We start from the raw sequence: 13196 nt of genomic DNA on the forward strand, positions 1-13196 counted from the left end.
TGACTAGGCATGATGGGAATTTTAGTTCCTGAACAACTGGAGGGCCATAGTTTGAAGACCCATGCTTTAAAGGATCACTAAAGTTAAATAGAAAAAATGAAAAAACAAACAAACATGTTATACTTGCCTCCACTGTGCAGCTCGTTTTGCACAGAGTGGCCCTGAACCTGGTCTTCTGGGGTCCCTCGGCGGCTGTCTCGGCTCCTCCCCGCAAGGACTCAACACCTTCATGCGAGCGAGCTCGCATGGTGTTGAGTTCTTGCGGGCGCGCTCCCTTGAACCAGCCGGTGGCCCCGTTGGGCTGCGTCATTGGATGTGATTGACAGCAGCGCGAGCCAATGGCTGCGCTGCTTTCAGTCAACCAATGAATGAGCTGGAAAGACAGCTGAGAAGCCTACGCGTTCACGGCGTGGGACTTTCGAGGGGTCAGGTAAGTAAAGGTGGGTTCGGGGGGCCTCTAACCTGCAGATGTTTTTTCACCTTAATGCATTAAGGTGAAAACTTTTACCTTTACAACCCCTTTAAGATAAAAAAATAAAAAAACTTCTGCTGTGTAGCAGCCCCCCCAATTACCTACCCGAACTCCTTCTCGCTCCAGCGATGTCCACGATCTCCTCCCGGTACACTCCTCCTAATTGGTTGAGACAGAGCAGCGGTGCCTGCAGCTGTCGGTCAGCCAATCGGGTGGGAGAGGGGCTGGGCCAGATCTGGGCTCTGTGTCTGAATGGATACACAGAGCTCTGGCTCAGCTTGGGTGCCCCTTGTAGCAATCTGCTGGCTGAGGGGGCACTCAAAGGATGGAGGGGCTAGGAGCTGCAAAGATGTACCCAAGAAGAGGAGCATCTGGGAGGCTCTGTGCAAAATCAACTGCACAGAGCAGGTAAGTATATTATGTTTGTTATTTAAATAAATTACTTTAACAAAATGTTCATGTTTGGGTATTTTTATCTTCACCTGAGCATTTAATGTCAGAGACTGGTGCATCACATTTCTGTTCAGTGCTGCAAAGTGAAATGGTGAGCGTGCTTTCTGAGTGCTGCTAAATTTCCTCGGCACTTCCATCAATCAGCCAACAGGTGGACAGAGAAGTACAGAGGGCGAGAGGCCAGGAGTGCTTTTCTTTAGGTGCATTGAATGCTGGTACTTGTAGAGCACAGGAGATTGAATGGTCACTTCAAGAATAAGTCCAGTAGCTTTGCAGGGAGTCTTTCAGCGTTTTTGCACTAGCGTTTATCGGCATTTGGCGGTTTTAGGCGGTTTGAGATAAAATAAACGGCACTTTGAATGCGATTTTCGGCCTTTCAGAAAACGGCCCATAAACTCCACTGCTCCATTAAAGCTGAAAAATTTCCATGTGTGCATGGACAAACAGGTTAACGTGGAGTTTATGGGCCCAAAAAAAAAAAACGCCCAAACTCCAATAAACTGCAGTTTATCAGCGCCAGTATGCATGGAGCCTTATCGAGAACCCACACCTGTGTTGACATCTACCGCTGCAAGTTTTCTCTCCTGCCTGTGCAACAGAGCCTCCAGTCGGAAGCCAAGCTCCTTAAGCTTATGGGGGCTCTAATGCACAGGCACAGCCAGGGGGGAGAGGACATGCCCTGCTGGATAGTGAAAGAATTAGTTAATTTTTGTTTTAAAATTTTCTTGCCTTTTAATCAGTCTTAATTTATGTGGAATAAAGGTACAGAATTTATTTAGTGATCTTATTAAGTGTACTAGGCTCTTCTCAATATATTTTTTTAAACGAAGGCCTTTTGGTGCGCTGTTCTTCCAACATATCAATGGTGGGGCACCATTCCACTTCCAACAAACCAATGGTGGGGGGGCGCCATTCCACTTCCAACAAACCAATGGTGGGGCACCATTCCTCTTCCACTGACGCCAGTGGTGACGCACCAATCCTCTTCCACTGACGCCAGTGGTGACGCACCAATCCTCTTCCCCTGACGCCAGTGGTGACGCACCAATCCTCTTCCCCTGACGCCAGTGGTGACGCACCAATCCTCTTCCCCTGACGCCAGTGGTGGCGCACCAATCCTCTTCCCCTGACGCCAGTGGTGGCGCACCAATCCTCTTCCCCTGACGCCAGTGGTGGCGCACCAATCCTCTTCCCCTGACGCCAGTGGTGGCGCACCAATCCTCTTCCCCTGACGCCAGTCTGGCCCTTCTAAAGCCTAAAGGACTGTAAACTTGCCCTTTACAAAGTTTGGAGACCTCTGATATAGACAGGTTTTTTGTGTATGATACAAAATTGGCTGTCAAACTTGTCTTTTTGTTTACAAGTTGCCCCAACTCCGAGTTGGTCAGTGATAGGCTGACGTCTGAAGTCATAAATTGTGACCTTTTGGTGCATCTTTCTCATTACCAGTGATCGGGAGTATCCTCGGCTTGGACAGATGATTGTAGACTATGAAAATCCATTAAAAAAGATGATGGAAGAATTTGTACCCCACAGTAAGGTAAAGTTACTGTTTTTTTTTATTAATGACACATATTACATTCTGTCTATATCTGAAGTATGAATGTGCTACTTTGCTCAGAAATCTAAAGCAGGGAGAAGAACACGGCAAAGAGCGATACAGATGGTTCCTTTTTCCAGTTATGAGGAGCTGCTTTGGAAGCTAGATCAGGAAAGCTGCAATTCCATTTATAGCGTTGCAGGAGGGGAGTGGATACGGCACCTAAATATAGAGTCCGTTATCCAACTTGCATACATCGCTTTTCAGACATTTTGGCTTTCTCTTTTTCCATTTTTTTTGTAGCAATGGTCTTTTTATGATTTAGGATTTAACAAGTAATTGGCTCTCATTACTGCAATTAATGGGAAACTGTAATACGTTATTGGTTACTTTTATGGAAATTTTTAAATGTGTTTTTTTTCTTTTTTTCTTTTTGTAATCTGTTTTAAATTTATATGCAGTCATTGTTTACAAATAAAACTTTGGTAAATTTTTTCCAGAGCATTATGGTTTAGCTAAAGAGATCGTATAGCAGCAATCCTTTATTTTCAAGCAGATCACCTTTCATTAGAAGAAAAAACTCTAATAATAATAAAGGAGACGTATGGGGTGTTAAAAAATATATATATTGCATACATACTCCTCTCTATGCTGCAGCTGACCCCTGACATCTCTAAATCTGAGAACTGAGTGATCAAATGACCGTTGATTACTCGGCTTTGTCTTCTCTGAGTCAATCACCACTCTCTACTCTGCCCCTCCAGAGCTCACTGGAGCTGGCTTTGGCTCTCAGCCATCCGCTAATAGCTGGAGCCAGCTGTCGTTAGGAGAAGTATGGGTTTGTTTTTTTTCCCTCAATCATACCTGCCTAGGTGGATGCAGCATCTGTCCCCCGGCGCCTCTACACTGAGAACCAAGCGATCATTGCTGATGGCTCGGTTCTCACAGCTCCCCGAGCAGATAGCTGACTCAATCAGCAGCTCTCCGCTGCTTCTCCACACCCACTGGAGTGCTGAGCTATGGAGAGGCGGGAAACGTCCGTCTTGAGCTATAATCGGCTCGCTGAGAGGCTGAGACAGGTATCAGTCCAGGCACCTGGCGGATCCAAATGCCCATCGTCGGGATGACTCGTACTCGGACTGATTTCTGTGATGTCAGCAGAGAGCAGGCTTCAGTCCGCTCTCTGTTGAAAATGGGTCACAGGAGTGCAATATGAATTGCACTCCTGTGACCCTCAAGAGAAGCCCAGCCAGACAAGCTTAGGCTGGACTTCTCCTTTTAAGGCCGCTGGAGTGCTCCTGACAATATGGTCGAGAGCCTGGAGCAGCTCTGTGACAGCTATAGCCCGCTGTCAGCTGATTTTGGGTGACATGAGCGCGAAAGTAAGTGCACTCATGTGACCCAGAAGAGAAGTATGCCTTCAAAAGCTTTGGCCATACTGCTTTTATTTTTAGAACATTTATGTTATGTACACAAATTTTTTTTTGTAATTTTTTTTTTTGTATTGTTACTTTAACCACTTGCCGCCCGCCAATGACATATTGACGTCGGCAAAGTGGTTGTAGAATCCTGACTGGACGTCATATGACGTCCTCAGGATTCTGAGCCGCTGCGCGCCCCCGGGGGCGAGCATCGCGGCGATCGTTGTTGCAGGGTGTCAGTCTGACACCCCGCAACACCGATCTCGATAAAGAGTCTCTCACGGAGACTCTTTACCACGTGATCAGCCATGTTCAACCACGGCTGATCACGATGTAAACAGGAAGAGCCGTTGATGGCTCTTCCTCACTCGCGTCTGACAGTCGCGAGTAGAGGAGAGCCGATCGGCGGCTCTCCTGACGGGGGGTTCGCGCTGATTGTTTATCAGCGCAGCCCCCCCTCTGATCGCCACACTGGACCACCCGGGACCACCAGGGAAGGGCAAACAAAAAAAAAAAAGTCTGGAAAAAAAAAAAAAAAGCTTTAAAAAATAAAAAAGATGCCAATCAGTGCCCACAAATGGGCACTGACTGGCAACATGGGTAAATCAGTGCCGCCCCACAGTGTCCATCAGTGCCGCCCCACAGTGTCCATCAGTGCCGCCCCACAGTGTCCATCAGTGCCGCCCCACAGTGTCCATCAGTGCCGCCCCACAGTGTCCATCAGTGCCACCCCACAGTGTCCATCAGTGCCACCCCACAGTGTCCATCAGTGCCACCCCACAGTGTCCATCAGTGCCCACCTATCTGTGCCCATCTGTGCCGCCTACCAGCGCCACCTCATCTGTGCCCGTCAGTACTACCTCATCTGTGCCCGTCAGTACTACCTCATCTGTGCCCGTCAGTACTACCTCATCTGTGCCCGTCAGTACTACCTCATCTGTGCCCGTCAGTACTACCTCATCTGTGCCCGTCAGTGCCGCCATATCAGTGCCCGTCAGTGCCGCCATATCAGTGCCCGTAATTGAAAGAGAAAACTTACTTATTTACAAAAAAATTAACAGAAAAAAATAAAAACGTAATTTTTTTTTCAAAATTTTCAGTCTTTTTTTAGTTGTTGCGCAAAAAAAAAAAAAATCGCAGAGGTGATCAAATACCACCAAAAGAAAGCTCTATTTGTGGGGAAAAAAGGACGCCAATTTTGTTTGGGTACAGTGTAGCACGACCGCGCAATTGTCATTCAAATTGCGACAGTGCTGAAAGCTGAAAATTGTCTTGGGCGGGAAGGTGCGTAAGTGCCTGGTATGGAAGTGGTTAAGTTGAAACTGAAATTTTAATAATGGTTAATGTGGGCTATTCTGTGCTGCAGTAACTGCCGAGGAGCTGCGAGCAATAGTTGGTGTTACTAAACCCACAACAGTAAAATCAGACTGTTTAAATATTCCAGAAACGAACTGTGCCTTTTAGTTCCCTTGCAGCAGTTGGCCTGTAAGTTGCCCCAGCCTGGTTTTAGAGAGACAAATTTCCATATTTGAGGATTGTGAGTGTTTTCCGTTGGCTGTCTTTGTCAGTATGAATGACTACCGGCTCCTTTCCTCATCCTTTCAGCAGATACATGTTATCCACATTTCCTCAGAGATGTGCATCCTTCTCTTAAATAGCCCAAATTATTGGAGGATAAAATTTATTTCCGAGCTATGTTGCAATCAGCAGTGCAGCGTTGTACATTATTTAACAGCTATGCAAAGACGACATCCATGTTCCACTGTTAGGCTGGACAGTATTGACCCCTTGCTGTCTTATTGCTGTATGAATATATTTTTTGTTAATCTAATTCTGAGATTGATAACTACATTCTATTTTACTCTTCCTTTTAGTCTTTGTCAGATGCCCTAATTTCACTTCAGATGGTTTATCCAAGAAGAAACCTTTCAGCAGAACAATGGAGGAATGCCCAGCTTCTTAGCCTCATCAGTGCACCGAGTACAATGCTGAACCCCGCTCAGTCAGACACGGTAGGCCTGTTAAAGATACATCTGTTATCCATTGCAAAAGCATGTTGCTGTAGCTTTTGTTTTAGTACTAGCATGTGAAAATCAAATGAAACTATTCCAGAACATAAGGTGTGTGTGTGTGTGTGTGTGTGTGTGTGTGTGTGTGTGTGTGTATATAAAGGGGAAAACGACCATCTCATTTTTACAGGACACAGGCTGGATATTGATAGACCTTCGGGTGATTGCACAGTAGCAACATTTTTGCTGGGCATGCCCCTTAGGCATAGTTCTATAACCCCACCCTCCTCCATGAGTCCTCAGTTTTTTGCTAGTGTCCTTATGTGATGGACCTCTCTCTTCCTCCATGGAGAAGTCCTCTATGCTTAAAGGGGTTGTAAAGTTAAATGTTTTTTCACCTTAATGCATCCTATGCATTAAGGTGAAAAAACATCCAACGGTACCGGCCCCCTTGAACACCCGTTTTACTTACCTGACCCCTCGAAAGTCCCGTGCGCATCCAAGTTATCCTCTTCGGTTCCCAGCCTAGCCGTTGATTGGCTAGGCTGGACGGATTGATAGCAGCGCATGCCATTGGCTGGCGCTGCTGTCAATGACGGTGGATGACGTGGCGCGCCAGGGGGCGGGGATGAGTGATGGTCGACGGCTATGCCTGCCTCTGTATCACGGGAGCGCGCTTCCAAAAGCTTTTCACCATGCGAGCCCGCTCACATGAAGGTGGAAAGCTTTTGCGAGGAGGAGCCAAGACGGCCTCCGAGGGACCCCAGAAGACAGGATTCAGGGACACTCTGTGCAAAACGAGCTGCACAGTGGAGGTTAGTATAGCATGTTTGTTATTTAAAAAAAAAGAAAAGTTTGCCTTTAGTGACCCTTTAACAGATTTTCTTTATTTTTGTTATTACTCTTTAACCAATTCTTCAATATACTCATTACCTTCTACTATAATAATTAAAGCAGCGCATCCAGATTGGTGTAACTTCGGTAGCACCCTGGGAACTGTACTTGGACCCCACGATGTGGGGACGGCTTGTAATGTTGCTTCAAGTACTGGATCCTGCTTTGGTGCTTACCTTGGCACTGAGTGCACTTTATGATGATTGGGGAACACTTGTGGTTTTTACGCCTCCAAGTATTTGTGCTGAGCTATAGTGGAAGAAAAATTCACAAAAAAAATTGACTTCCTGATGTAGACCTTGCTGTCTGTCTTAGGGCCAGTTCACACCAGATGCAGTTCCGTTCCATGCACATTTTTTTTCTGCACTTAAAATGCATGCACAGTGTTTTCCATGTATTCCAATGGCTCTAGTTCACACCATGCAGTCAGTTTCTGCACCGGAAACTGACTGCATGGTGTGAACTAGAGCCATTGGAATACATGGAAAACACTGTGCATGCATTTTGTGCAGAAAAAAAGCACACGGAACTGAACAGAACTGCATCTGGTGTGAACTGGCCCTTAAAGTTGTATTCCAGAAATTCAGCCACTTTGTAAAAAGTGAAGACATGCTGAGGTAAGTTCTTATTTCTGATTTACATTTGACAGTTTATTTTTCTCCTCTCGGATCCAGGAGTGTTTCCCCAGCAGAGCAACACACAGAGCAGCTATGCTTGCCTCTCCCCTCTGCTGCCCTTTTACAGAAGCCTTTGTATTTTGTAAATGTGTTCACTTAATACCATGGCTTCTGTGATTTGGCAGGAAAAGAGGAGGAGTGGGCATAGCAGCTGCAGTGATTCTCCTGCGAAAGATGCAGCGCTCAGAAGAATCGGCGTTGCTCTCCCAGAGCTACAGCGGTAGCCATCTTCCAGGAGTACTAAAAAGCCGTTGGATTTAAATAGAGCTAAGCCCAGGAGATGTCATGCACCTCGCTGGACCCAACTTATAGTGCGCCATCATTTTTACAAAGGAGCTAAATTCCTGGAATTCAGTTTTAAATAAACATATTGCTGTTCATATAGTAGATGATCATTCCTTTTAAGGATTCTGCAGACAGAAAATTTAAGATGTCCTTAAAGGTGCTTTTTACCCATGCAGATTTAGCCCTGCAACCTGCTAGTGTTGCAATTTCTGTTTGTCAAACTGTAACTAAATGAACTAAAGAACTAAACAACTGGATCCTATTTTCTAAGATGGAGTTCTTGTTGAACATTCTTTCCACCCTACATTTCCTGTGCTGATGTCCTAGAACATGTCGTGACACAAATTTCCAGAATGGTTCTCGTTTCTGTCCATATGCGTTGAATCTTGTAGACCTTTTGAAAGGTGTCTGTTTTTTGATGCACTTGGCAAGTTCATAAAAGAGGTCACAGGAGGAAAAGGCCTTCCACAGTGGAAGGCTCAAAACTCCCAGCCAAACCCCCCCCCCCCTCCCCATGGGGACTTTTACCTCCCCTAAACCGAGAACACCCTATTGCTCTCCGCAGGCTTCATCTTCAAAGCCAAAGTTTCAGCCTTTCCATTCGGTGCAGGACTTAGAACACAAAATTCACTAAGTTTACCTCAAACCTGACGTTCCAATGAAGGGGCTCCCTCACTAGAATTGGGGGACATTTGCAGTTTGCATTGCATTGCAGTTTGCATTGCTCTGGGTCTCAGATGTCACACAAAAGGGTACAACATAGCGTCAAGCTATAACCCCTCAACGCTTTGTTCTATTAAACCTGCCAAAGTCTTTCCTGAGACACAGTGACAGACTGTCCTGGATCATCTTGTCTCAGTGAGTGGTTGTTCTGGTCCCTCCTGGAGGACGGTTCAAAGGATTCTATGTAAAAGCTATTCGGGACACCCAACCCCAATGTTGTTTTTTTTTTTTTATCTTGTATTGGACTTGACCTATTTTTGCCCAAGGTTGAATTTTTTTTTTAACTACTTAACCCCGTTAACTACTTAACTTTGTTGGTCAAAGACCAGAGCACTTTTTGCGATTCTGCACTGCGTCGTTTTAACTGACAATTGCGCAGTCGTGCGACGTGGCTCCCAAACAAAATTGGCGTCCTTTTTTCCCCACAAATAGAGCTTTCTTTTGGTGGTATTTGATCACCTCTGCGGTTTTTAGTTTTTGCGCTATAAACAAAAATAGAGTGACAATTTTGAAAAAAAAATACATATTTTTTACTTTTTGCTATAATAAATATCCCCCAAAAATATATATAAAAAACTTTTTTTTTTTCCCTTTAGGCCGATACATATTCTTCTTCATATTTTTCGTAAAAAAAAAAATCGCAATAAGCGTTTATTGATTGGGCAAAAGTTATAGCGTTTACAAAATAGGGGGTATTTTAATGGCATTTTTATTAATATATTTTTTTTTACTAGTAATTGGCGGCGATCAGCATTTTTTTTTTTTTTTTTTTTTTTTTTTTTCGGTACTGCTACGTTATGGCAGACACTTGACACATTTTTGGGACCATTGGCATTTTTATAGTGATCAGTGCTATAAAAATGCATTGGATCACTATAAAAATGCCACTGGCAGTAAAGGGGCTAAGTATGTTCCTTGGGTGTGTTCTAACTCTGGCGGGGGGGGGGGGTGGCCTGACTAGGGGAAATGACTGATCTTCTGTTCATACATTGTATGAACAACAGAAGATCAGCATTTCTCTCCCTGACAGGACCGGGAGCTGTGTGTTTACACACACAGCTCCCGGGCCTCGCTCTGTAACGAGCGATCGCGTGTGCCCGGTGGCGATTGCGCCCGCCGGGCACGGAAGTCGGGGGAGAGCGGGGGGCGCGTGCCCCTAGTGGACTGGGCTAGAGCCGACGTATAGCTACGTGCTCTCGCGAAGGGGAGCTGACCTGCCGCCGTAAACCTACGGCGGCTGGTCAGCAACCAGTTCAAATTATTTGGAACAAGAGGCATTAATTGGTTAAACGGGTATCTTTTGTGTGCCTGAGTTTGACATGGACTCTGCAATGCCACATTTTGCCTCTGAGACCATTGGAATGTCTGGCACCTACATATTCCCATTTACCCACATCGGCACTTTCTGCGCTTTTCAGTAGGGGAGAGACTTCCAATTTGTCGCACTGCCATTCAGCTTATCCTTTGCCCTGAGAGTATTCACAAAGGAGATTGCACCTCTAGTCGCCCTCTGAAAAATTCTCACTGGGTACCTAGATGACCTTTTTTAAAGTCTCATCTCACAAACATCCAAAAGACTGCCCAGATTTTTTACCTCAAATTCTGCCTTCAAGCCTTCCTTTTTCCCAAAATACTATGCGTTTCATTCTGGGCAAGGCCCAGACAAGTGTTCCTTTTGGCAAACATGCTTGCCCCCCCCCCCACTTTCACATGCTTGGACCTTAAAGGGGTTGTAAACCTTCATGTTTTTTACCTTAATGTATCCTATGCATTAAGGTGGAAAAACATCCGCTACTTACCGCCCCCCGCTCTTCTCGGCCTGCTCTTCATTGGATAGATTGATAGCAGCGCAGCCATTGGCTCGCGCTGCTGTCAATCAACGCCAACGATGCCAGCGGCCAGGTCCAGGACTCGGGAGCGTTCCCGCAAGATAACCCCCTTGGGAGAGCGCTTCCCAGGGGGGTTACCAGAAGCGAGGAGGAGCCGAGACAGCCAACGAGGGACCCCAGAAGACGAGGATCGGGGCCACTCTGTGCAAAACGAGCTGCACAGTGGAGGTAAGTATTACATGTTTGTTATTTAAAAAAAAAACATACAACCCCTTTAAGAGATTCTGGATTAGGGCACTAGACCTTGGGCCTTGGGCAGCCTTATTCGAGGTTTCTCATTTTTGCTTGGTTCCCCTCTTCCAATAAACATTCTATTGACCTGGAACAAACACATATTCCTCCTTTTTGCTTCTTTATAAGAACTCTTTTAGCTTGGTGGATTTTCAGTCCAGCCTTGGACAAGGGAAAGTAATTTCTGCCATATCTATAGACAACTGATGCCAGCTTCACAGGCTTGGAAGGAGCATTCTCACAGTTTAGGGAATGGAGTCCCCAAGGGAAATAACATCCTGGAACACAGAGCAATAAAATGGCAAAAAATGTATCTAAAAGCACTACGGACTCTGTTTTTAGTATCGGTTTGAGATGATTTTATCTTTGTGACATGGTGCATTATCCTGTTTGAAGGATCCATCAGAAGACGGGTACACTGTAGTCATAAAGGTATACACCTAGTCAGCAACAATACTCAGGCCTTGGCATTTAAACGATGCTCAATTGGTTCTAACGGGCCCAAAGTGTGGCAATAAAGTATCCCCCACACCATTACACCACCAGCCTGAACCGTTGATGCAAGGCAGGATAGATCCATACTTTCATGTTGTTGACTCCAAATTCTGACCCTACCATCTGAATGTCACAGCTGAAATCGAGACTAGGCAAAGTTTTTCTAATCTTTTATTCAATTTTGGTGAGCCTGTGCATATTGTAGCATAAGTTTCCTGTTCTTAGCTGACAGGAGTGGCACCTGGTGGGGTCTGTGCTGCTGTAGCTCATCTGCTTCGAGATTCGATGTGTTGTACATTCAGAGATGGTATTCTGCATTCCTTGGTTGTAACAAGTTATTTGAGTTACTGTTGCCTTTTTATCATCTCAAACCAGTCTGCCCATTCTCCTCTGACATTAGCAAGGCTTTTTCGTACCAATTTCTGTAAACCCTAGAGATGGTTGTGCGTGAAAATCCCAGTAGATCGGCAGTTGAAATACTCAGACCAGCCCATCTGGCACCAGCAACCATGCCACATTCATAGTCACTTAAATCCCATTTCTTCCCCTTTCCGAGGCTCGGTTTGAACTTCAGCAACTTGTCCTCACTGTGTCCTAGGTCCTTTTCTAGCAAAAAGGCTGTCTTTTTAAATGTGTGACAAATTAAGACAGCAAGTGGTTAAAGCGGATGTCCGCGGGAAAAATAAATATTAAAAGCCAGCTACAAATACTGTAGCTGCTGACTTTTTTAATATTAGGACACTTACCTATCCTGCAGTTCAGCGCCGTCCGCAGCAGAGGATGAGCGATCGCTCGTCACTCTGCTGCCCCCCACCATCCTCGGTGAGGGAACCAGGAAGTGAAGCGCTCCGGTTACCTACGGCGCATGCGCCTGTCGCGCTACGCCTGCTGATTGGCTTCCACTGTGTACTGGGAGCCGAGGGTTCCCAGAACACAACTGGGGGGGGGGGGGGGTTGGGGAGGTGACGTCTGCCCGAGACTGTGTGGCCGGAAGTGAGTGCAAATACCTGTCTTTAGACAGGTATCTGCACCCATCTCCCCCCTGACAGGTGTCAAATGTGACACCGGAGGGGGGGGGGAGGGTTCCGATCAGCGAGAGTTCCACTTTAGGGTGGAGCTCCGCTTTATAAGTGTGTGTGTGTGTGTGTGTGTGTGTGAGAGATATATATATATATATGTATGTGTGTGTGTGTGTATATGTATGTGTGTGTGTGTGTGTGTGTGTGTGTGTATATATATAATATATATATATAGGAAATTGTAATTTTGAATGACTGTTAACATGTGCTTAAGGTTGAAAAAGAATGCGAGATGTTAAGTGCTTTTAACAGCAAGCAGTGTGTGATAAATATTGATTTTATTTATTTGCAGATGCCATGTGAGTACCTTTCCCTGGACGCAATGGAGAAATGGATCATTTGTAAGTATTATTTTTTTTTTCTTGCTTTTTTTTAGGTAATGGCATGCTATGTGGTGTTAAGCAGCTCAAGTTCATTGCTGCATACATGTTCTTGACAAGCGATCTATAAAATATTGAGCTCTGTGTTGGCAAACAAAACACAAGTTATTTAATTTTTTTTATCTGCTTTGCCAGCTTCTGTTAATATTTCTTTACAGTTGGCTGGTGAATGCTTGGGCTACAAGACCTATTGACTCTCTATTCCGCAAGAGGCTGAAACAGCCATAAAAACAAAACGCATTCTGGATTTTGAGTCCTAAAAAAGAATGAGAAAAAACAAGTTGCGCTACTAAGATCTAAAAACACCTTGGTCAAATAAAAATGAACAAAAAAGTATGAAAAAATGAAGTCTCTCTAAAGTTCCCGTTTTTTGTTGTCGCTGTTTTGATTCCGCTCAGTTCATCTTTCTGAAGTGAAAGAAAGATGGACTGAGAAAGATGAACTGAGCCTCATGGAAATGTTGACAATAAAAATGCTGCTGTTTTTTGCTTTATTTCCACTACAAATCCTCTATCTGTTTTATATTCAAAGTGCCGATCCATAGTGGCTTAGAACCACATATTGCACTTAGTTTTTCCCTTATGAGTTTGCAAAAGAGAGCCTTCCATGGGTTCTGCCTAAACCAGCAAATTGGAATGCAATGTTCAA

At 45.1% G+C, this 13196-nt stretch overlaps 1 protein-coding gene across 4 annotated transcripts in view; it reads left to right on the top strand.

The window, feature by feature from the left end:
• NCKAP1 (NCK associated protein 1) overlaps positions 1-13196 on the top strand; it is a 189948-nt gene that overhangs the window by 85065 nt on the left and 91687 nt on the right. For all 4 annotated transcript variants that reach the window (XM_040357629.1, XM_040357631.1, XM_040357630.1 and 1 more), the window contains 3 exons: positions 2375-2465; positions 5761-5898; positions 12461-12509. In XM_040357629.1, the coding sequence (XP_040213563.1) occupies positions 2375-2465; positions 5761-5898; positions 12461-12509 (278 nt within the window). The remainder of the gene's footprint in view (positions 1-2374; positions 2466-5760; positions 5899-12460; positions 12510-13196) is intronic.

This window comes from Rana temporaria, chromosome 6, assembly GCF_905171775.1.
Source record: "Rana temporaria chromosome 6, aRanTem1.1, whole genome shotgun sequence".
NCBI classification, from domain to species: Eukaryota; Metazoa; Chordata; class Amphibia; order Anura; family Ranidae; genus Rana; species Rana temporaria.